Source organism: Megalobrama amblycephala, linkage group LG15, assembly GCF_018812025.1.
Source record: "Megalobrama amblycephala isolate DHTTF-2021 linkage group LG15, ASM1881202v1, whole genome shotgun sequence".
NCBI classification, from domain to species: domain Eukaryota; kingdom Metazoa; phylum Chordata; class Actinopteri; order Cypriniformes; family Xenocyprididae; genus Megalobrama; species Megalobrama amblycephala.
In genome coordinates this window covers 30,424,133-30,440,615 of record NC_063058.1, presented here as the reverse complement: position 1 = coordinate 30,440,615, position 16,483 = coordinate 30,424,133, and the positions used below count along the sequence as shown (strand labels likewise).

The window sequence follows — 16,483 nt, the reverse complement described above, 5'->3', positions numbered from 1 at the left end:
CAGTTTTAATTTTAGTTTAAGTATGAGTAATTTCAGTTTGTTTTAATCTAGTATTTATATTTTATATTTATTTATTTTATTCCAGCTTTATTTCAATTACTTTCAACAGTTTTTAATAGATTTGGTTTTAATTAACAATACTTGGAGTAGTGTATCCAAAAATGATAATTCCGTCATCATTTACTCACTGTCATGTCGTTCCAAACCTGTATGATTTTAATTCTGCTTTTTGAACCAAAAATGGTACTATAAAAGTAGTTGTAATGTCAAAATGAATGCTTTTTTTTTATTTTTTTATATATGATTATTTAGAGCTGCATGATTCTGGATAAATTGAGAATCATGATTTTTTTGTTGTTTCAAATAAAGATCACGATTCCCCCACGATTCTGAACAGATAAAAACTAAAAAAATAATAATGTGATTTTCTATAGATTCTGACAAAATATGTCTAATTAAAAATGTTTAATTAATAAGAATGATTTTTTTTTTTAAATCGGTTGAATGAATGATTCAATGACTCCACTTGTTTCATTACTGGATGTTTTTGTACGAATCTCTTGAATGAACAATTCAATGACAAATACATTTTTAACAGTCACTTGTCGCCACCTAGTGGTGTAACAATGTAATCGATACAACCGTCAAGCGCCAAGTTACTCTATTTTGATTACTACAGAACACATCAGTGTTATATGCGAAAAATAAACTTTTATCTCAGTATTTCTGTGATTCTTTGAGTGTTTGTAACACAGAAATAATGAGACTGTGTAGTTGAAAAGACTATGAAGCTGTTTAATACCTAAACATGACAACTGCTCTGTCTGGATCAGCGCGAGCACAGATTTGAATGTTCCCGTATGATTTTGTCAAAGGTTTAATAGAAGCTCATGAACATTAAGTGGGTGAGTAAATGATTTTTGTGTGACCTATTCTGTAAAATCTGTATGTTTGGTTATACATGTTTGTTTCCACGGTGTGCATTTGAAAGTGTTTGAACGCAGGCAGGTGTTGAGGTTAAAGTCTTTGCTACAGATTCACGTTAACCCTGAAGCATTGATTTCCTGTCCTCTGAATCATTAATCTCAAAATGGATTGTTACCCCAGGACAGAGAATGAAAAGAAGCAGAACGAAAGTGAGGAAATATGGGGTTTTGCCAGAGGTTCAGAATAGCATACTACCATACCATTGCTGCAGTTTGCCGTGCACAGATTTTGTATGAATTTTTTATGCACACTGTATGCATTGAATAACGGATGACCTACAACATTTGTCCTTCCATTTCCAATACTGATAACTGTTAATCCAGTACAGTATGCATTGTTAAATGTTTCAAACTGTTTCTCATCATATAAAAGGACTACAATGTATAAGATGTTCAGTGCTCACCCATAAATACACCAGATTATTTCACTTTTTTATTTTATGCCTCAAATTTTGGCAGTTTGATCAAATAATGAGCTAGAGAAAGAGACGAAATAGAGTCAGTAGCCAAAGTTGCGAATTTAACTTATGCGCAAAATCAGAATATTGCATTTAACATCCGTCCTATGCGTCCAAAATCGTCACTTCCCGAGAAATTGGTGCAAAAAATTGTTGCTGCAATCCCTGAAGCCACTGTGGCTCTTTTTGAATACATTATAAATGACTGATTGCACAGAAGAAACACAATAAGGGGGTCCCCCGGTAAAATTCGCGTTCCAGGGTGGTAAAATCCGCATTTTTGGCAGCATTCCCCTGGTAAAATTCTCTTTCCAGGGGCTAAATATCATGTTATTTGGGGTCGCTTCAACCCACAGATATGAAAAACAACCTGCGGCAACAGTGTTAAATTAGCCCAATTTGGCAACACTGGGGAGGGAATTAAACCACATCATTCTGATGACAGACTTTGGCTCATGCACAGGGTTGCCAGGTTTTCTCAACAAAACCCACCCAACTGCTAGTCAAAACTAGCTCAAAACTAGCCTAATCGCATTTCGTTAAAAAATCGTGTACCGTGAGGTAAAATCCGCATTTTTGCTGGGGTTCCACTGGTAAAATGTTCATTCCAGCGACTAAATGTCATGTTATTTGGAGTCGCTTCATCCCGTGGATGTGAAAAACAACCCACAGCAACAGTAAAAAAGTAGCCCAATTCCACGGGAAAACCAAATTTCAGAATAACCAAACCAACGCTTGAGATGCTGTGCGATACAATTTGTCCTGGTTAGTCCAGTTATCCAATCACGTCCTCTGTTGAGGCAACGTCACGTGAGTTTTTGTTGGAATTATTTGGTAAATGTGTTTCCATTGTAGTTTATGTGAATGTCTTCTTATCCGATAAAAAAATAATGCACAAGTTTTTCCTGTGCATTTTTAGAATTTATGCTCCATCTAGCATCCATTCCATCCGATATCCTAAAATTAGCATAAAAATAGGTGGATTTAAACATAGTGAATGATATCGCTTTGGGTTCAAAAGTAAAGTCAAGTTAAATGCGGTTTGCATACTTCACATTTTGCAAATGGTGTAGATCGTCTAGTAACTTCATACATACAGAATTCACAAACTGTGAACAAACTGCAAAAATAGTATGGAAGTATGCCAGTTAGAAGACATCCGTGTTCCGTTTATGCTGGGAAGACTAAATATTTCATCTCCGCTAGTTTAAGGGGGATGTCATTGACACACATACATGGCCTTGGGTCTGACATAGAGACGGAAAAGGAGAACAAGAAAGGGAAGGCGAAAGAAAGAGCGAGAGGAAGGGGGAGGTGGGGTGTAATTGAGGGTTGTTGGTGTGTTATCAGTGGTCAGCGACAGTCCTGTTAACATCCCAGAACATTCGTCGTCCGGCTCTCACCGGAAAAGTGCCTCTTTTTATTGCTTTGACAATAATGATTCCTGTCTGTTGTGCGCGCATGAGTATGTGTTGTACGTGTGCGAGTGTGTAGTCACACCAGCCAGGAGCTATTTTTTGCAGCCATTAAATTCTGAAAGGCAAAAATAGCCGGAGTGTGCCAAAATGGAGGGAAGCCCAGGAGAATATGAAGGAACGGATGGATTTACAGCAGGAGAGAGAGGGGGAAAAATGGAAGATGGGGAAGTGGAGGGGGGCGGAAGAGTATTAAAACCACTTTAGATACGAGCAGAAGGAAAGGAAGAGGAGAACGAGAGATCATAATGCCATATGACGAGGTTAGAATTTAAAGGAATAGTTCACCTGTAAATGAAAACACTGTCACCGTTTACTCACTTTCATGTCGTTTCTGTGGAAAATAAAGGGATATTTTATTTTCAAAAAATGTGTCCCAAAATTTATTTAATAAATAAAGTATGTAATTAATCAAAAAATGACTTAATGATTTAAGCGTAATTTACAATATGAAAAATGGATATTAATTTTTGGAGATGTACTAAAGATGACATTTATGATGACAGATGTGTGTATAATATATATAAAATATTATGGAGAAACATTGAATTTGCAATATTTGCTATATATTTTATATATATATATACACACACACACACACACACACACATATGTGAACTGTTCCTTTAAGATCAGGAGGGACAGAGGAAAGCTTTCAAAAGCTGTTTAAGAGGAGTTTAATAGCAGGATATTAGAGAAAGGTCCAGGCTCAGAGATGAGGGGGATTTGTAAGAAGAGAGAAAAATGAAGAATGTAAGAAAGAGGAGAGGAGAGGAGAGAGGCTGAGCAGTGACCCAGAAAGCAGCAGCTCAGTGCTGACACCTCACACACACTGCACTCTCAAATAGAAACAATTAGTCCAGATCTCTCTAACGGGCCTCAATTAAGGCTGAGGAGAGAGAGAGAGAGAGAGGGGGGGGGATGAAAACACCAGTGAAAGAGGGAGACGGTGAGACAGGTGCAGTGAGAGGATGCAGACGATGTGTTGAGTGACGAGGACAGTAAATCGATGTGTGTGTGCGAGAGAATGTGAGTTTGAGTGTTTATGGGCCTGTTTACACCAAGAGTAGCTTTAAACGCGATGGGAATGAGTGGAGAATTTGTATTTCACAAAACTATTCACACAAAGTGCGAAATATTCAATTTTACGTTAAATATCAATAGTAACGCAAACTTGTGATAATGATTTTTCTTTGTTTAACCCTTTTGTGTCAAAAACAACAGAATTTTTTATTTCAATGAATTGATTGTACAATATTTTAGTTTGATAATGTTTTTTAATTAATATTTTGTATTTTTAGTGGATTTGATGGTACTAAATTATATTTATGCAGTAGTTATAACCCATTTATTCACTTTTTGAGCATAGACCTGAAAATGAAATTTCCAACTTAAACTGTTATAAATCTTGAATGCTTTGGAGCACAGACTTAAGTTTAGGCCTAGTCCACATGTACATATGTATTTTATAAACTGAGTTTTTCCTCATTCGTTTAAAAAAAAACGCGTCCACATGAAAACGCAAAAACACGCTATGAAGCGCTGTCATGAGTATGCCAAACCAACAGGTGGCAATATAACCCTAACCGTAAAGCCATGTTGGCCAATCAGAAGCCTGGAAAAAAGGTTATTACCGGTTCCCGTTCTGACGTCACAAGCCAAAATCTCTGGTTTCACCATCTACACGACAACACTACAACCGGAGTTTCAAAAAAAATTTACCCTGGCAGGAGTTTTTAAAAAGTTCGGTTTCGGTGACCAGATACTGCGTTTGCGCGTGGACAAAAGGCTGCGGTTTTGAAAATACCTGTGTTCGTGTGGACAGGGCCTTAGTTTCTTTTAAAGACGATACTTGGCAGATTGTTGCTGACGTGAAAAAATGTAAAAAAGTGAACATAATTTTTTTTTTTCAGATTATTTCAAAATTTATATATTTTCCAAAACATGTTTTACTCTAGAACTGTGAGAAAATCAAACCCATAAATCTAAACAAGTTGTGTTCCAAATTTGAGGTTGATATCTCAAAAAATGAGCTTTCAGTAAGATTTTGTTTGGGTGCAGTACCAAACGCTTCCACTAGATGAAATTCGCTTCCCATTCGTTTCCAATGCGCTAATTTTTGACCATGAACAATTCAAAGTGTGACTGTTTTTGTTTCAGTACCATTTAACCTTTTAAAATCATGTCCATGATTTGTGTGTGTGTGTTCACATAGCAAGTGCCAAAACCTTTACCAAGTTTCGTACCATTCCGACAAAGAAAAAAAACAAAGCGTAAAAATTTTTGGTCAAAAATGACCCACCAGAGGGTTAATGTGAAATACAACCCATCTGATTTTACTTGTTTTAATAGAACATACGACCTTTCTGACAGTAACACAAAACACAACTAATCTTACAATCTCATTTCAATGTTAAAAAAAAACACCTGTAAGATGCGATGTTTTGTATTGATACATGTTGCATTGGATCACTAATTCCATTTCATGCAGACTTTAACTCTACTTGTATTGATAAGCACAGGTTTGCCATTGAGATACAACCAAAGTTAACATCCAAATAAGTGCATATTCATGATTCAGCTGCTGTAAAACAGAACATGTGCAGTATCTGTGCAGTCCGGACTGAGGAACGGGGCTGATATGCTCAACTCAACTCAACACTAATAAAATCTGCTGCCTAATAACAGTTTCTTGTTCTTGTCTGTTTCCCCTCGCTCTCGACTCTTCCTCTCTGCACTTTACTGCTCTCTCTTTCTGCTCTCTCTTTGTTTTGTGTGTTATTTTCTTGGTGAAGGGAAGGAAAAATGGTGGTTCTCTCTCTCGCGATCGGATTGGCTGAGCAGGACGACTTTGCCAATCTGCCAGACCTACAGGAAGTACCACCCAGTCAAGAAACCCCCCCTGACAAGAGGTATCTGTCAGAATGTGTGTGCGTGCGTGTGTGTGTGTGTGTGTGTGTGGAGAGATGTATTATATGTTTGACCAACCCACAGCAAGCGGTAGAGCACCTGCCAGAGAGCACGGCATTGTGGGTAATACCCAGCATAGCGTGTATTTGCCACAGGCTCTGAGGCAGCAGATACAGACACAGCGGTGCGCTGCGCTCTTGTATACTCTCTCTTTCAAGTCATAATGAGATCCAGTCGTTCCTCTCAAGCTCTGTTCCAAAACGCTAGTGAGCCGTCATGCTTTCGACTGCCAACATGAGCAGCCAAATCTCATAAGTGACTTATTTGTAGTGCACTTCATAGGCAGCAACTTCACATGGCAGGTGAACTACACGAGAACCGACCACAGCAAAGTTTGGCATTAGTATAATGCTAATGGAATAACATAAAATACAAAGCTTAGAGTTTTGGGTAACAAAATATTTTTTCAGTAGATTTATCTAATACAAAATGCTAGAAAATGACACACAAGAGATGCTATTCTTATTTGATTACAATAGTTTTATGTTAGCATGTTGCTAAATAATGATAATCATGAGAACATGATGTTAGCATGTTGTTATGTTTACATTGCGAAACTCTAACGTACGAAAACTTTGTGATAAAATACAAATGAAATTTAAAAAATAAAATTACATTTTAGTATTTTAACAATTATTTTCAGTATCGATGCTAAACGCCCTATTTGCAAGAATGATGCAACTTTCAGTTGATTCTGGCAGAGTTTGATGATAGCATGCTACTAAGCTAACAGCGTTAGGCTAACAGTTCTGAATAAAATTGTGTATTTTTAACTTTATTTTAACAGTTTGATGTTAGCATATGGCTGTAGTGATGCTCATGAGAACTACAGTAGAAACATCACTTTCAGTGGATTTCATTATAGCATGACGTTAGAATGTTGTCATGTTTACATTGCGATACTCTAATGTACGATAACGTACGAATGAATAAATTACATTGTAGTAGTTTAAAAATTCTTTTTCAGTATCGATGCTAAACGCACTATTTACGAGAACTGCAAGAATGACAACTTTCAGTTGATTTTTAGAAGAGTTTGATGATAGCATGCTACTAAGCTAACAGCGTTAAGCTAACAGTTCTGAATAAAATTGTGTATTTTTAACTATTTATATTTTAACAGTTTGATGCTAGCATGTGGCTATAACGATGCTCATGAGAACTACAGTAGAAACATCACTTTCAGTGGATTTCATTATAACATACATGTTATGTTTACCTTGCGATACTCTAATGTACGATAACTTACGAATGAATAAATTGCATTTTAATAGTTTAACAATTCTTTTTCAGTAGCGATGCTAAACGCACCATTTACGAGAACTGCAAGAATGACGCAACTTTCAGTTGATTCTAAAAAAGTTTGATGATAGCATGCTACTAAGCTAACAGCGTTAAGTTAACAGTTCTGAGTAAAATAGTGTATTTTTAACTATCTCAACAGTTTGATGCTAACATGTGGCTATAGCAATGCTCATGAGAACTACAGTAGAAACATCACTTTCAGTTGATTTGATGCTAAACGCACTATTTACGAGAACCGCAAGAATGACGCAATTTTCAGTTGATTTTTGGAAGAGTTTGATGATAACATGCTACTAAGCTAACAGCGCTAAGCTAACAGTTCTGAATAAAATTGTGTATTTTTAACTATTTATTTTAACAGATTAATGTTAGCATGTGGCTATAGTGATGCTCATGAGAACAGGAGAAACAACACTTTCAGTGGATTTTATTATAGCATGACGTTAGCATGTTGTCATGTTTACCTTGCAATACTCTAATGTACGATAACTTACGAATGAATAAATTACATTGTAATAGTTTAACAATTCTTTTTCAGTATCGATGCTAAACGCACTATTTACGAGAACTGCAAGAATGCCGCAACTTTCAGTTGATTCTGGAAGAGTTTGATGATAGCATGCTACTAAGCTAACAGTTCTGAGTACAATAGTGTATTTTTAACTATCTCAACAGTTTGATGCTAGCATGTGGCTATAACGATGCTCATGAGAACTACAGTAGAAACATCACTTTCAGTTGATTCGATGAGAACTGCAAGAATGATGCAATTTTCAGTTGATTTTTGGAAGAGTTTGATGATAGCATGTTACTAAGCTAACAGCGCTAAGCTAACAGTTCTGAATAAAATTGTGTATTTTTAACTATTTATAGTTTAACAGATTGATGTTAGCATGTGGCTATAACGATGCTTATGAGAACAGGAGAAACAAAACTTTCAGTGGATTTTATCATAGCACGACGTTAGCATGTTGTCATGTTTACATTGCAAAACTGTAATGTACAATAATTGTGATAATGTACCATATTCTTTCTTAGCTTGTTACATGGCCTTCTCTGCGAAAGATGCAATGCTTTGTTTGAATTTTGTCAAAACAAGGTTTCTAAACTCTGCGTTGTTTTCCAGCTATACCTTATGGAACAGGGAGCACGCCGGAAGAATGCTGTCTAGGTAGGCGTCTCGCTAGGTTTTGGAAGAGAGCTTCAGAATGGCTGATACGAAGTAAATTAACAAGCTGTATGTTCGGCTGTATGTCGCTAATAAGTAATGAGCTCATTAATCATGTTAATGTGACTCACCTGAGGCTAACGGGGTGTTTGAATGCCATTGGTGGCTGTGTGGGCCAGGGCTCAGCCAATGAGGTGTGAGATACTCTGACTTACTTCACGCTGAGACGTGAACTGTTGCGATCTTTACCACACGTCTTGTGTTTGCCTTGTTTATTTCTGTTTTTGGCATTTTTATCCCTATTTGTTCTTCTTTCATCCTCTGACTTAAGCGTAAGATCCTTTTATCCCCGCTCTCCTTGAACACGTCTCCCAAGTTCACTCTTTTCCTCTTGTCTTTTATGCTTTTGTGTTGTATATTTGTTCTCTCTCACTAGGTGTCTCATTAGCTTTACTTTTCCCGCTCTGGCTGTGTTCGAAATGGAAACTAATGTGCAGTGTGCAGTATACACTATAAAATTGCATGTGAAACATTTCAAACAGTATGCTGCATTATCACATGACCTCATTACATGTAATTAATCATTATGCACCGTATATGCAATATTTTTTATAAAGTTTAACATTAAAAAAATATATATACAATTATATATATAAAATTAAAATTTAATTATATATATATTTAAATAGTATATTCTACGTATTTCTATTTTTTATATATATATAACTTTGTACATACATTAAATATACATTATATATATATATATATATATATATATATATATATATATATATATATATATATATATTATTTGTACATTATGATTGTAAATTAAAAATTTTGTGCATTGCTTTGTGAGGATATTCTGGCAAACTACTACGTAGGTTTGCATTAATAAAATTCAGAGTATGCATACTGCAGAAATAAGATGAGTAGTATGGTATTTCGAACACAGCCAGCGTGTTGGTTTTCTCGTGTGTGCGTTGGGAGAATTGCTCTGCAAGGGGTTTTTATTATTTAGATTCATGCCTGTCACTTACATAAACATTCATTTATTAAAAAAAAAAAAAAAACATTCCCCTATAGATAACACACAAGCACACACTCTGCCTACACCTCTCGAGGGAAATCCTCTCTGGCTAACCAGCGATCATCGGTGAATGTTTTTGTGCTGGATAATGGCAGTGAGTCAGAGGCTGAATTAGTTTTTGATCATTTGGAGGGCCGACGAGTGATCGCAGCTAAATTAGAGAACGCAGACGTGAGTGTCTCTCTCTTTCTGTCTCACAAACAGCCGCTGTATGGCATTAGGTTTATGATTTACTGCGTTTGGTGGTGTGCCAGTGAGAGGGAGAGTATTGACGCCGTTGGTCGAGGCTAATTTACAGGCCTCTGACTGAAGTGGCGTAACTCTCCTGAGATTGGAGCTGACACACACTCGGATGCCTCTTTAAACACGAAGGAAAACATTAGGGGTCGCCCTGATCACCATTAATATTACACAGACTGATGCAAGACTTCATTATGATGGAAACACCTGTAATTCCTGTGCTGCTAGCGCCTCCTCTGTCGAAGTGAAGTATTGTTGCTCTCGATTTGAAAAAGTACAATACACCACAGTGTTGTTCAGTTTTAGGATTATGAGCAATTTATTACAAAGACATAAAAAATAAGAAAAACATTCTACACTATATATATTTTTAATAAAGTTTTGAATATAAACAGGATAAACTAAATGCTGGATTTTCAAAAGTATGTGAAGTTTGCGGTAAACTTGCACAACGTTCTTGAATTAAGAATTTATTTGATGCAACGTCGGTCTGTTATTGTAGGGACATTGACTTTACATTTTCCAGCCCCTAAACATGACACAGAACAAAACGAAATGTGATTTGTTGCATTACATGTCAGTCAAACGTCCTCTTGGGTGGTCCTTGGCCAACGAAATGTGATAGAGTCCAGACCTTCTGCCATCAGTCTGAACGTCTGGCTACACGAGATTTAGGCTCTGTTGTGCAACGAATCCTCCGCCATGGTCTTGTCAGTCATCTCGCCACTTACTCTCGTCATGTGATCAGAGAACTCTGATTCCTGCTGCACTACATACAGCTCTGCAGCTCATATTGTTCAATGAGCTGGATGAGATTGAAGCGACCGTTATCCAACTGAATTAAATGGTTTTTATTTCTATAAAAATCAAAAGGACAGTGGAGGCGTAATGTAAACGTAGCGGTGGCATATTCTATTCTAATTTCACCCTCACACTCCATCATGGCAATATCACGAGGCAGCTTTTCACCTCAATGAGAAATCTCATCACATTTTAATCTTGTGCCACAAGATCTCATCACACCCCTATAATATATTATAAAATATTTTATATATTTTTATTATATTATATTTTTGTCCGGGTTCAAATCCCGCTTAGAACGGATGAGATTACATTGGTCCCCGGATGGGAGTGAGGTTTGGGGGGGTGAATATAACAGACGTAGGCCGGTAAGAGCTGTGCGTGTAAACCTCACCCCCCTGATGTCAAGAGGTGCTCTAGCGACTGTCGCTAGTGACTACGGTCTTTAGCCTCCTTGTTAGAGCACCTGACTCTCATGCCGGCAAACCTGGGTTTGAGTTCCGCTTAGAGCGGGCGGTTCGAACAGGAGGGGTTACATTGGTGCCGTGACCCGGATGGGAGTGAGGTTTAGGGGGGTGAATATAACAGATGTAGCCCAGTTAGAGCTGTGCGTGTAAACCTCACCCCTCTGATCTCAAGAGGCGCTCTAGCGACTGACCCTAGATACTGCGTTCTTTAGCCTCCTTGTTAGAGTGCCCAACTCTCATGCCGGCAAACCTAGGTTTGAGTTCCGCTTAGAGCGGGTGGTTCGAATAGGAGGGGTTACATTGGTGCCGTGACCCGGATGGGAGTGAGGTTTGGGGGGTGAATATAACAGATGTAGCCCGGTAAGAGCTGTGCATGTAAACCTCACCCCTCTGATCTCAAGAGGCACTCTATCGACTGTTGCTAGTGACTACGGTCTTTAGCCTCCTTGTTAGAGCGCCCGACTCTCATGCCGGCAAACCTAGGTTTGAGTTCCGCTTAGAGCGGGTGGTTCGAACAGGAGGGGTTACATTGGTGCCGTGACCCGGATGGGAGTGAGGTTTGGGGGGTGAATATAACAGATGTAGCCCGGTAAGAGCTGTGCGTGTAAACCTCACCCCCCTGATGTCAAGAGGCGCTCTAGCGACTGTCGCTAGTGACTACGGTCTTTAGCCTCCTTGTTAGAGCGCCCGACTCTCATGCCGGCAAACCTAGGTTTGAGTTCCGCTTAGAGCGGATGGTTCGAACAGGAGGGGTTACGTTGGTGCCGTGACCCGGATGGAAGTGAGGATTAGGGGGGTGAATATAACAGACGTAGGCCGGTAAGAGCTGTGCGTGTAAACCTCACCCCTCTGATCTCAAGAGGCACTCTATCGACTGACCCTAGAGACTGTGTTCTTTAGCCTCCTTGTTAGAGTGTCCGACTCTCGTGTCGGCAAACCTGGGTTTGAGTCCCGCATAAAGCGGGCGGTTTGAACATGAGGGTTTACATTGGTGCCGTGACCCGGATGGGAGTGAGGTTTATGGGGGTGAATGTAACGGACATAGGCCGGTAAGAGCTGTGCATGTAAACCTCACCCCTCTGATGAGGCGCTCTATCAACTGACCCTAGAGACTGCGTTCTTTAGCCTCCTTGTTAGAGCACCCGACTCCCATGCTGGTGGACCCGGGTTCGAGTCCCACATAAAGCGGATGGTTTGAACAGGAGGGGTTACATTGGTGCCGTGACCCAGATAGGAGTGAGTTTTAGGGGGGTGAATGTAAGGGACGTAGACCGGTAAGAGCTGTGCGTGTAAACCTCACCCCCCTGATCTCAAGAGGTGCTCTTTTGACTGACGCCAGAGACTGCGGCCTCCATGTTAGAGTGCCCAACTCCCATGCCAGCGGACCCGGGTTTGAGTCCTGCTTAAAGTGGGCGGTTCAAACAGGAGGGGTTACACCAGTTAAATAATACTTTATTATACAACGCTCATTTTCATTAATAGCTTCTAGTATAGCTAACTAGTTGTTAGCTTAACAGTAGTGTAACTACTCTAGTATCTTGACAAAGTAACGTTACTAACACTGCTATACAGTTCAATACCGTTTGGTGAACTTTCTCTTGAATCTCCACTTGACTCATTCACTATTTTTCTGGGTGATTTATTTGGTCTTTTTCTCTCTTTTTCGGCTCAAACACATTTTTCTTTTCTCTCGTTCCCTGGTTAATTAGGGCTGGAGTAAAACTCAGGGCTCGCCAAACACACACACATGCAATTAACTCAGCCAGGAAGAGCTAGCAGACTAATAAGGAGAAAGCAGAGTGAAAGAGAGAGATTGTGTCTGAATGGCCAAGCCTTCTAGCTATTGGCACATTCCTCTGGCCCATTTGCCGCTGCTCTGAAGGCTTGTGATTACCCAGAATGCCCAGTGAATGAGAGTCGAACAGGAAGTGCACAGCACTGGAGAACCAACATCGCTGAGCTTGAATTCTAAAGCAGTGGCAGATATAATGTGGGAAGCAAATGATCTCAAAGACGGAGATAATGTACGCACACACAAAACACACACACACACATAGGCTTTGAAGTGCTATCTGATGGTTATATCTCTATGAAGTGCTTAAATCAGCATGAGCGAGATTACAGCTACTGGAACACTGAGACGCTGTAATGAATATGTGAGTGAATCTTATGATGCCCGGGTCATTATTCACTCCAACATCAAAACAACAAAAATAAGAAATCATTAGGCCTGTGAATTTAATGCATTGAGTAAAATTAATAAAATTTATATATATATATCTGTTCAATTATTTTCTTGTCTGCTACAATAATGTCTTCGAATGATCTATTTTTGGTGCAATTTATTATTAATTAATAATTAAATTTTTAAATCAATTGTCAGTCCTAGAAACTATAACTTGCATAAGGAAAATGAAGCATATTTTTAAGACTGTTAAATGTTTATGACAATTAAAGGTTAAGTGAAAAGTAATAACAAACTTTTCAAATAGGTTTCCTGAACTTTCTACCATTGTTTTGGGAAATAGTATGTATGTAGATGCATATATAAATATTTTTTAAGTATTTATATGAGCCTTAATAAATTCATTAAAAATACTATTATGATATATACTTACAGTTGGATTTGAAAATAATAATTAAATAAATAATATTAATATAGTAGCGATTATGATTATTAATATTTTTAAATAAGCTTAAATTAAATTAAATAAATATATTTTATGATACTATTATTATTTATATTACTTTTAAATGAATATAAATTAAATTCAGTACAAAAAAATAGCATATACAAATACTCTTATCATATATACTTACAATTGGATTTGCAAATAGTAATTAAATAAATAATATTATTTATTTAATACAGTATTTATGATTTTGAATATTTTGTACATTGCAATATGCTACTGAGAAATGGGGATAACATGCTTAATATTCATGAATATACAAACCCGATTCCAAAAAAGTTGGGACACTGTACAAATTGTGAATAAAAAAGGAATGCAATAATTTACAAATCTCAAATCTGGCTCATTTTGGATTTTATGAGAGCTACACATTCCAAAAAAGTTGGCACAGGTAGCAATAAGAGGCCAAAAATGTACATATAAGGAACAGCTGGAGGACCAATTTGCAACTTATTAGGTCAATTGGCAACATGATTGGGTATAAAAAGAGCCTCTCAGAGTGGCAGTGTCTCTCAGAAGTCAAGACGGGCAGAGGATCACCAATTCCCCCAATGCTGCGGTGAAAAATAGTGGAGCAATATCAGAAAGGAGTTTCTCAGAGAAAAATTGTAAAGAGTTTGAAGTTATCATCATCTACAGTGCATAATATCATCCAAAGATTCAGAGAATCTGGAACAATCTCTGTGCGTAAGGGTCAAGGCCGAAAAACCATACTAGATGCCTGTGATCTTCGGGCCCTTAGACGGCACTGCATCACATACAGGAATGCTACTGTAATGGAAATCACAACATGGGCTCAGGAATACGTCCAGAAAACATTGTCGGTGAACACAATCCACTGTGCCATTCGCCGTTGCCGGCTAAAACTCTATAGGTCAAAAAAGAAGCCATATCTAAACATGATCCAGAAGCACAGGCGTTTTGTCTGGGCTAAGGCTCATTTAAAATTGACTGTGGCAAAGTGGAAAACTGTTCTGTGGTCAGACGAATCAAAATTTGAAGTTCCTTTTGGAAAACTGGGACGCCATGTCATCCAGACTAAAGAGGACAAGGACAACCCAAGTTGTTATCAGCGCTCAGTTCAGAAGCCTGCATCTCTGATGGTATGGGGTTGCATGAGTGCGTGTGGCATGGGCAGCTTACACATCTGGAAAGGCACCATCAATGCTGAAAGGTAAGACCTAAGACAGTTGAGCAGCTAGAAGCCTGTATTAGACAAGAATGGGACAACATTCCTATTCCTAAACTTGAGCAACTTGTCTCCTCAGTCCCCAGACGTTTGCAGACTGTTATAAAAAGAAGAGGGGATGCCACACAGTGGTAAACATGGCCTTGTCCCAACTTTTTTGAGATGTGTTGATACCATGAAATTTAAAATCAACTTATTTTTCCACTTATTTTTGCATTTTGCAGTTTAAACATTTGATATGTCATCTATGTTGTATTCTGAATAAAATATTGAAATTTGAAACTTCCACATCATTGCATTCTGTTTTTATTCACAATTTGTACAGTGTCCCAACTTTTTTGGAATCGGGTTTGTAATATCACAATGCAGAAACTACTAATAGTCTTAAAATAGACTTTATTTTCCTCATGCACACTATAATTTCTTATTTATTTCAGTAGATTGTGAGCTGAGGTGTGACCTGGACATGTTCCTGACAGGTTTTGTGACATTCACTCATGTGTCGTGTGCAGCGAGAGACAGAGATTCATATCACGTCCCCTTTGTCACGTAAAATCGCGTCTCACATACTAAAACACACACAGCTTTTCTCTGCCATTTTGCTGTTGATTCAAGCGTGCGGCACCTTTATAGGGAGGCTTTGCTGTGGATTGAGACTGAAGCTCCCACTGTGATCATGGCATTTAGATTGAATGGATTTAAAAGCACACACACACAGAGTATAAATGCTGTGAGACTCTGGAGTGTGTCGTGTCAGAGAGAGGATCTTTCTGATGTAAACCCAGCCGTAGGCTCTCTCAGACTCTTTATACTCTGTTAGTTTGAGTCCATGAATGAAACTCATTCACATAGTGTGTTGTTCTACTGTATATGCTTGTGACATTTACACTATTCAGAACGGAATAATGCCTAATGCCCTGCTGGAAGAAAAAAACTGCATACACACATATATATGATTTGCACATTATATATGGTCTACACTAGTAAAAAGGGGTCAGTTTTTTATGTTTTTGAAAGGTGTCACCAAGGCTGCATTTGTTTGATCAAAAATACAGTAAAATTGTGAAATATTATTACAATTAAAAAAAAAAGTTTTCTATTGTAATATATTGTAAATTTAATTTATTCCTGTGATCAAAGCTGAAATTTAAGCATCATTACTCCAGTCTCTTCAGTGTCACATGGTCTTTCAGAAATCATTCTCATATATGCTGATTTGCTGCTCAAGAAAAATTTCTGATTACTATCAATATTGAAATCGTTGGAAGCTTGTTTCCAACATGAAATAAAATAAAAGGTAATTGCGACTTTTAATCTCACAATTCTGACTTTTTTCCTTTAGTTGTGAGTTTATATCTCACAGAATTGCGAGTTATAAAGTCAGAATTGCGAGTTATAATGTCAGAACTGTGTGATATAAAGTCGGAATTGCGAGTTATAAAGTCGGAATTGCGAGTTATAAAGTCGGAATTGCGAGATATAAAGTCGGAATTGCGAGTTATAAAGTCGGAATTGCGATTTATAAAGTCGGAATTGCGAGTTATAAAGTCGGAATTGCGGGATATAAAGTCGGAATTGCGAGATATAAAGTCGGAATTGCGAGATATAAAGGCGGAATTGCGATTTATAAAGTCGGAATTG

The 16,483-nt window shown here is 38.0% G+C and overlaps 1 protein-coding gene across 2 annotated transcripts in view; it reads left to right on the top strand.

Annotated features, from left to right (window-relative positions):
• syt7a (synaptotagmin VIIa) overlaps positions 1-16,483 on the top strand; it is a 152,800-nt gene that overhangs the window by 110,096 nt on the left and 26,221 nt on the right. The window contains exon 2 of one of the 2 annotated variants that reach the window (XM_048158733.1): positions 5,715-5,831. The exons of the other annotated variant lie outside the window; for it this stretch is intronic. Coding sequence (XP_048014690.1) covers positions 5,715-5,831 — 117 coding nt within the window. The remainder of the gene's footprint in view (positions 1-5,714; positions 5,832-16,483) is intronic. 2 annotated transcript variants of the gene reach the window in all.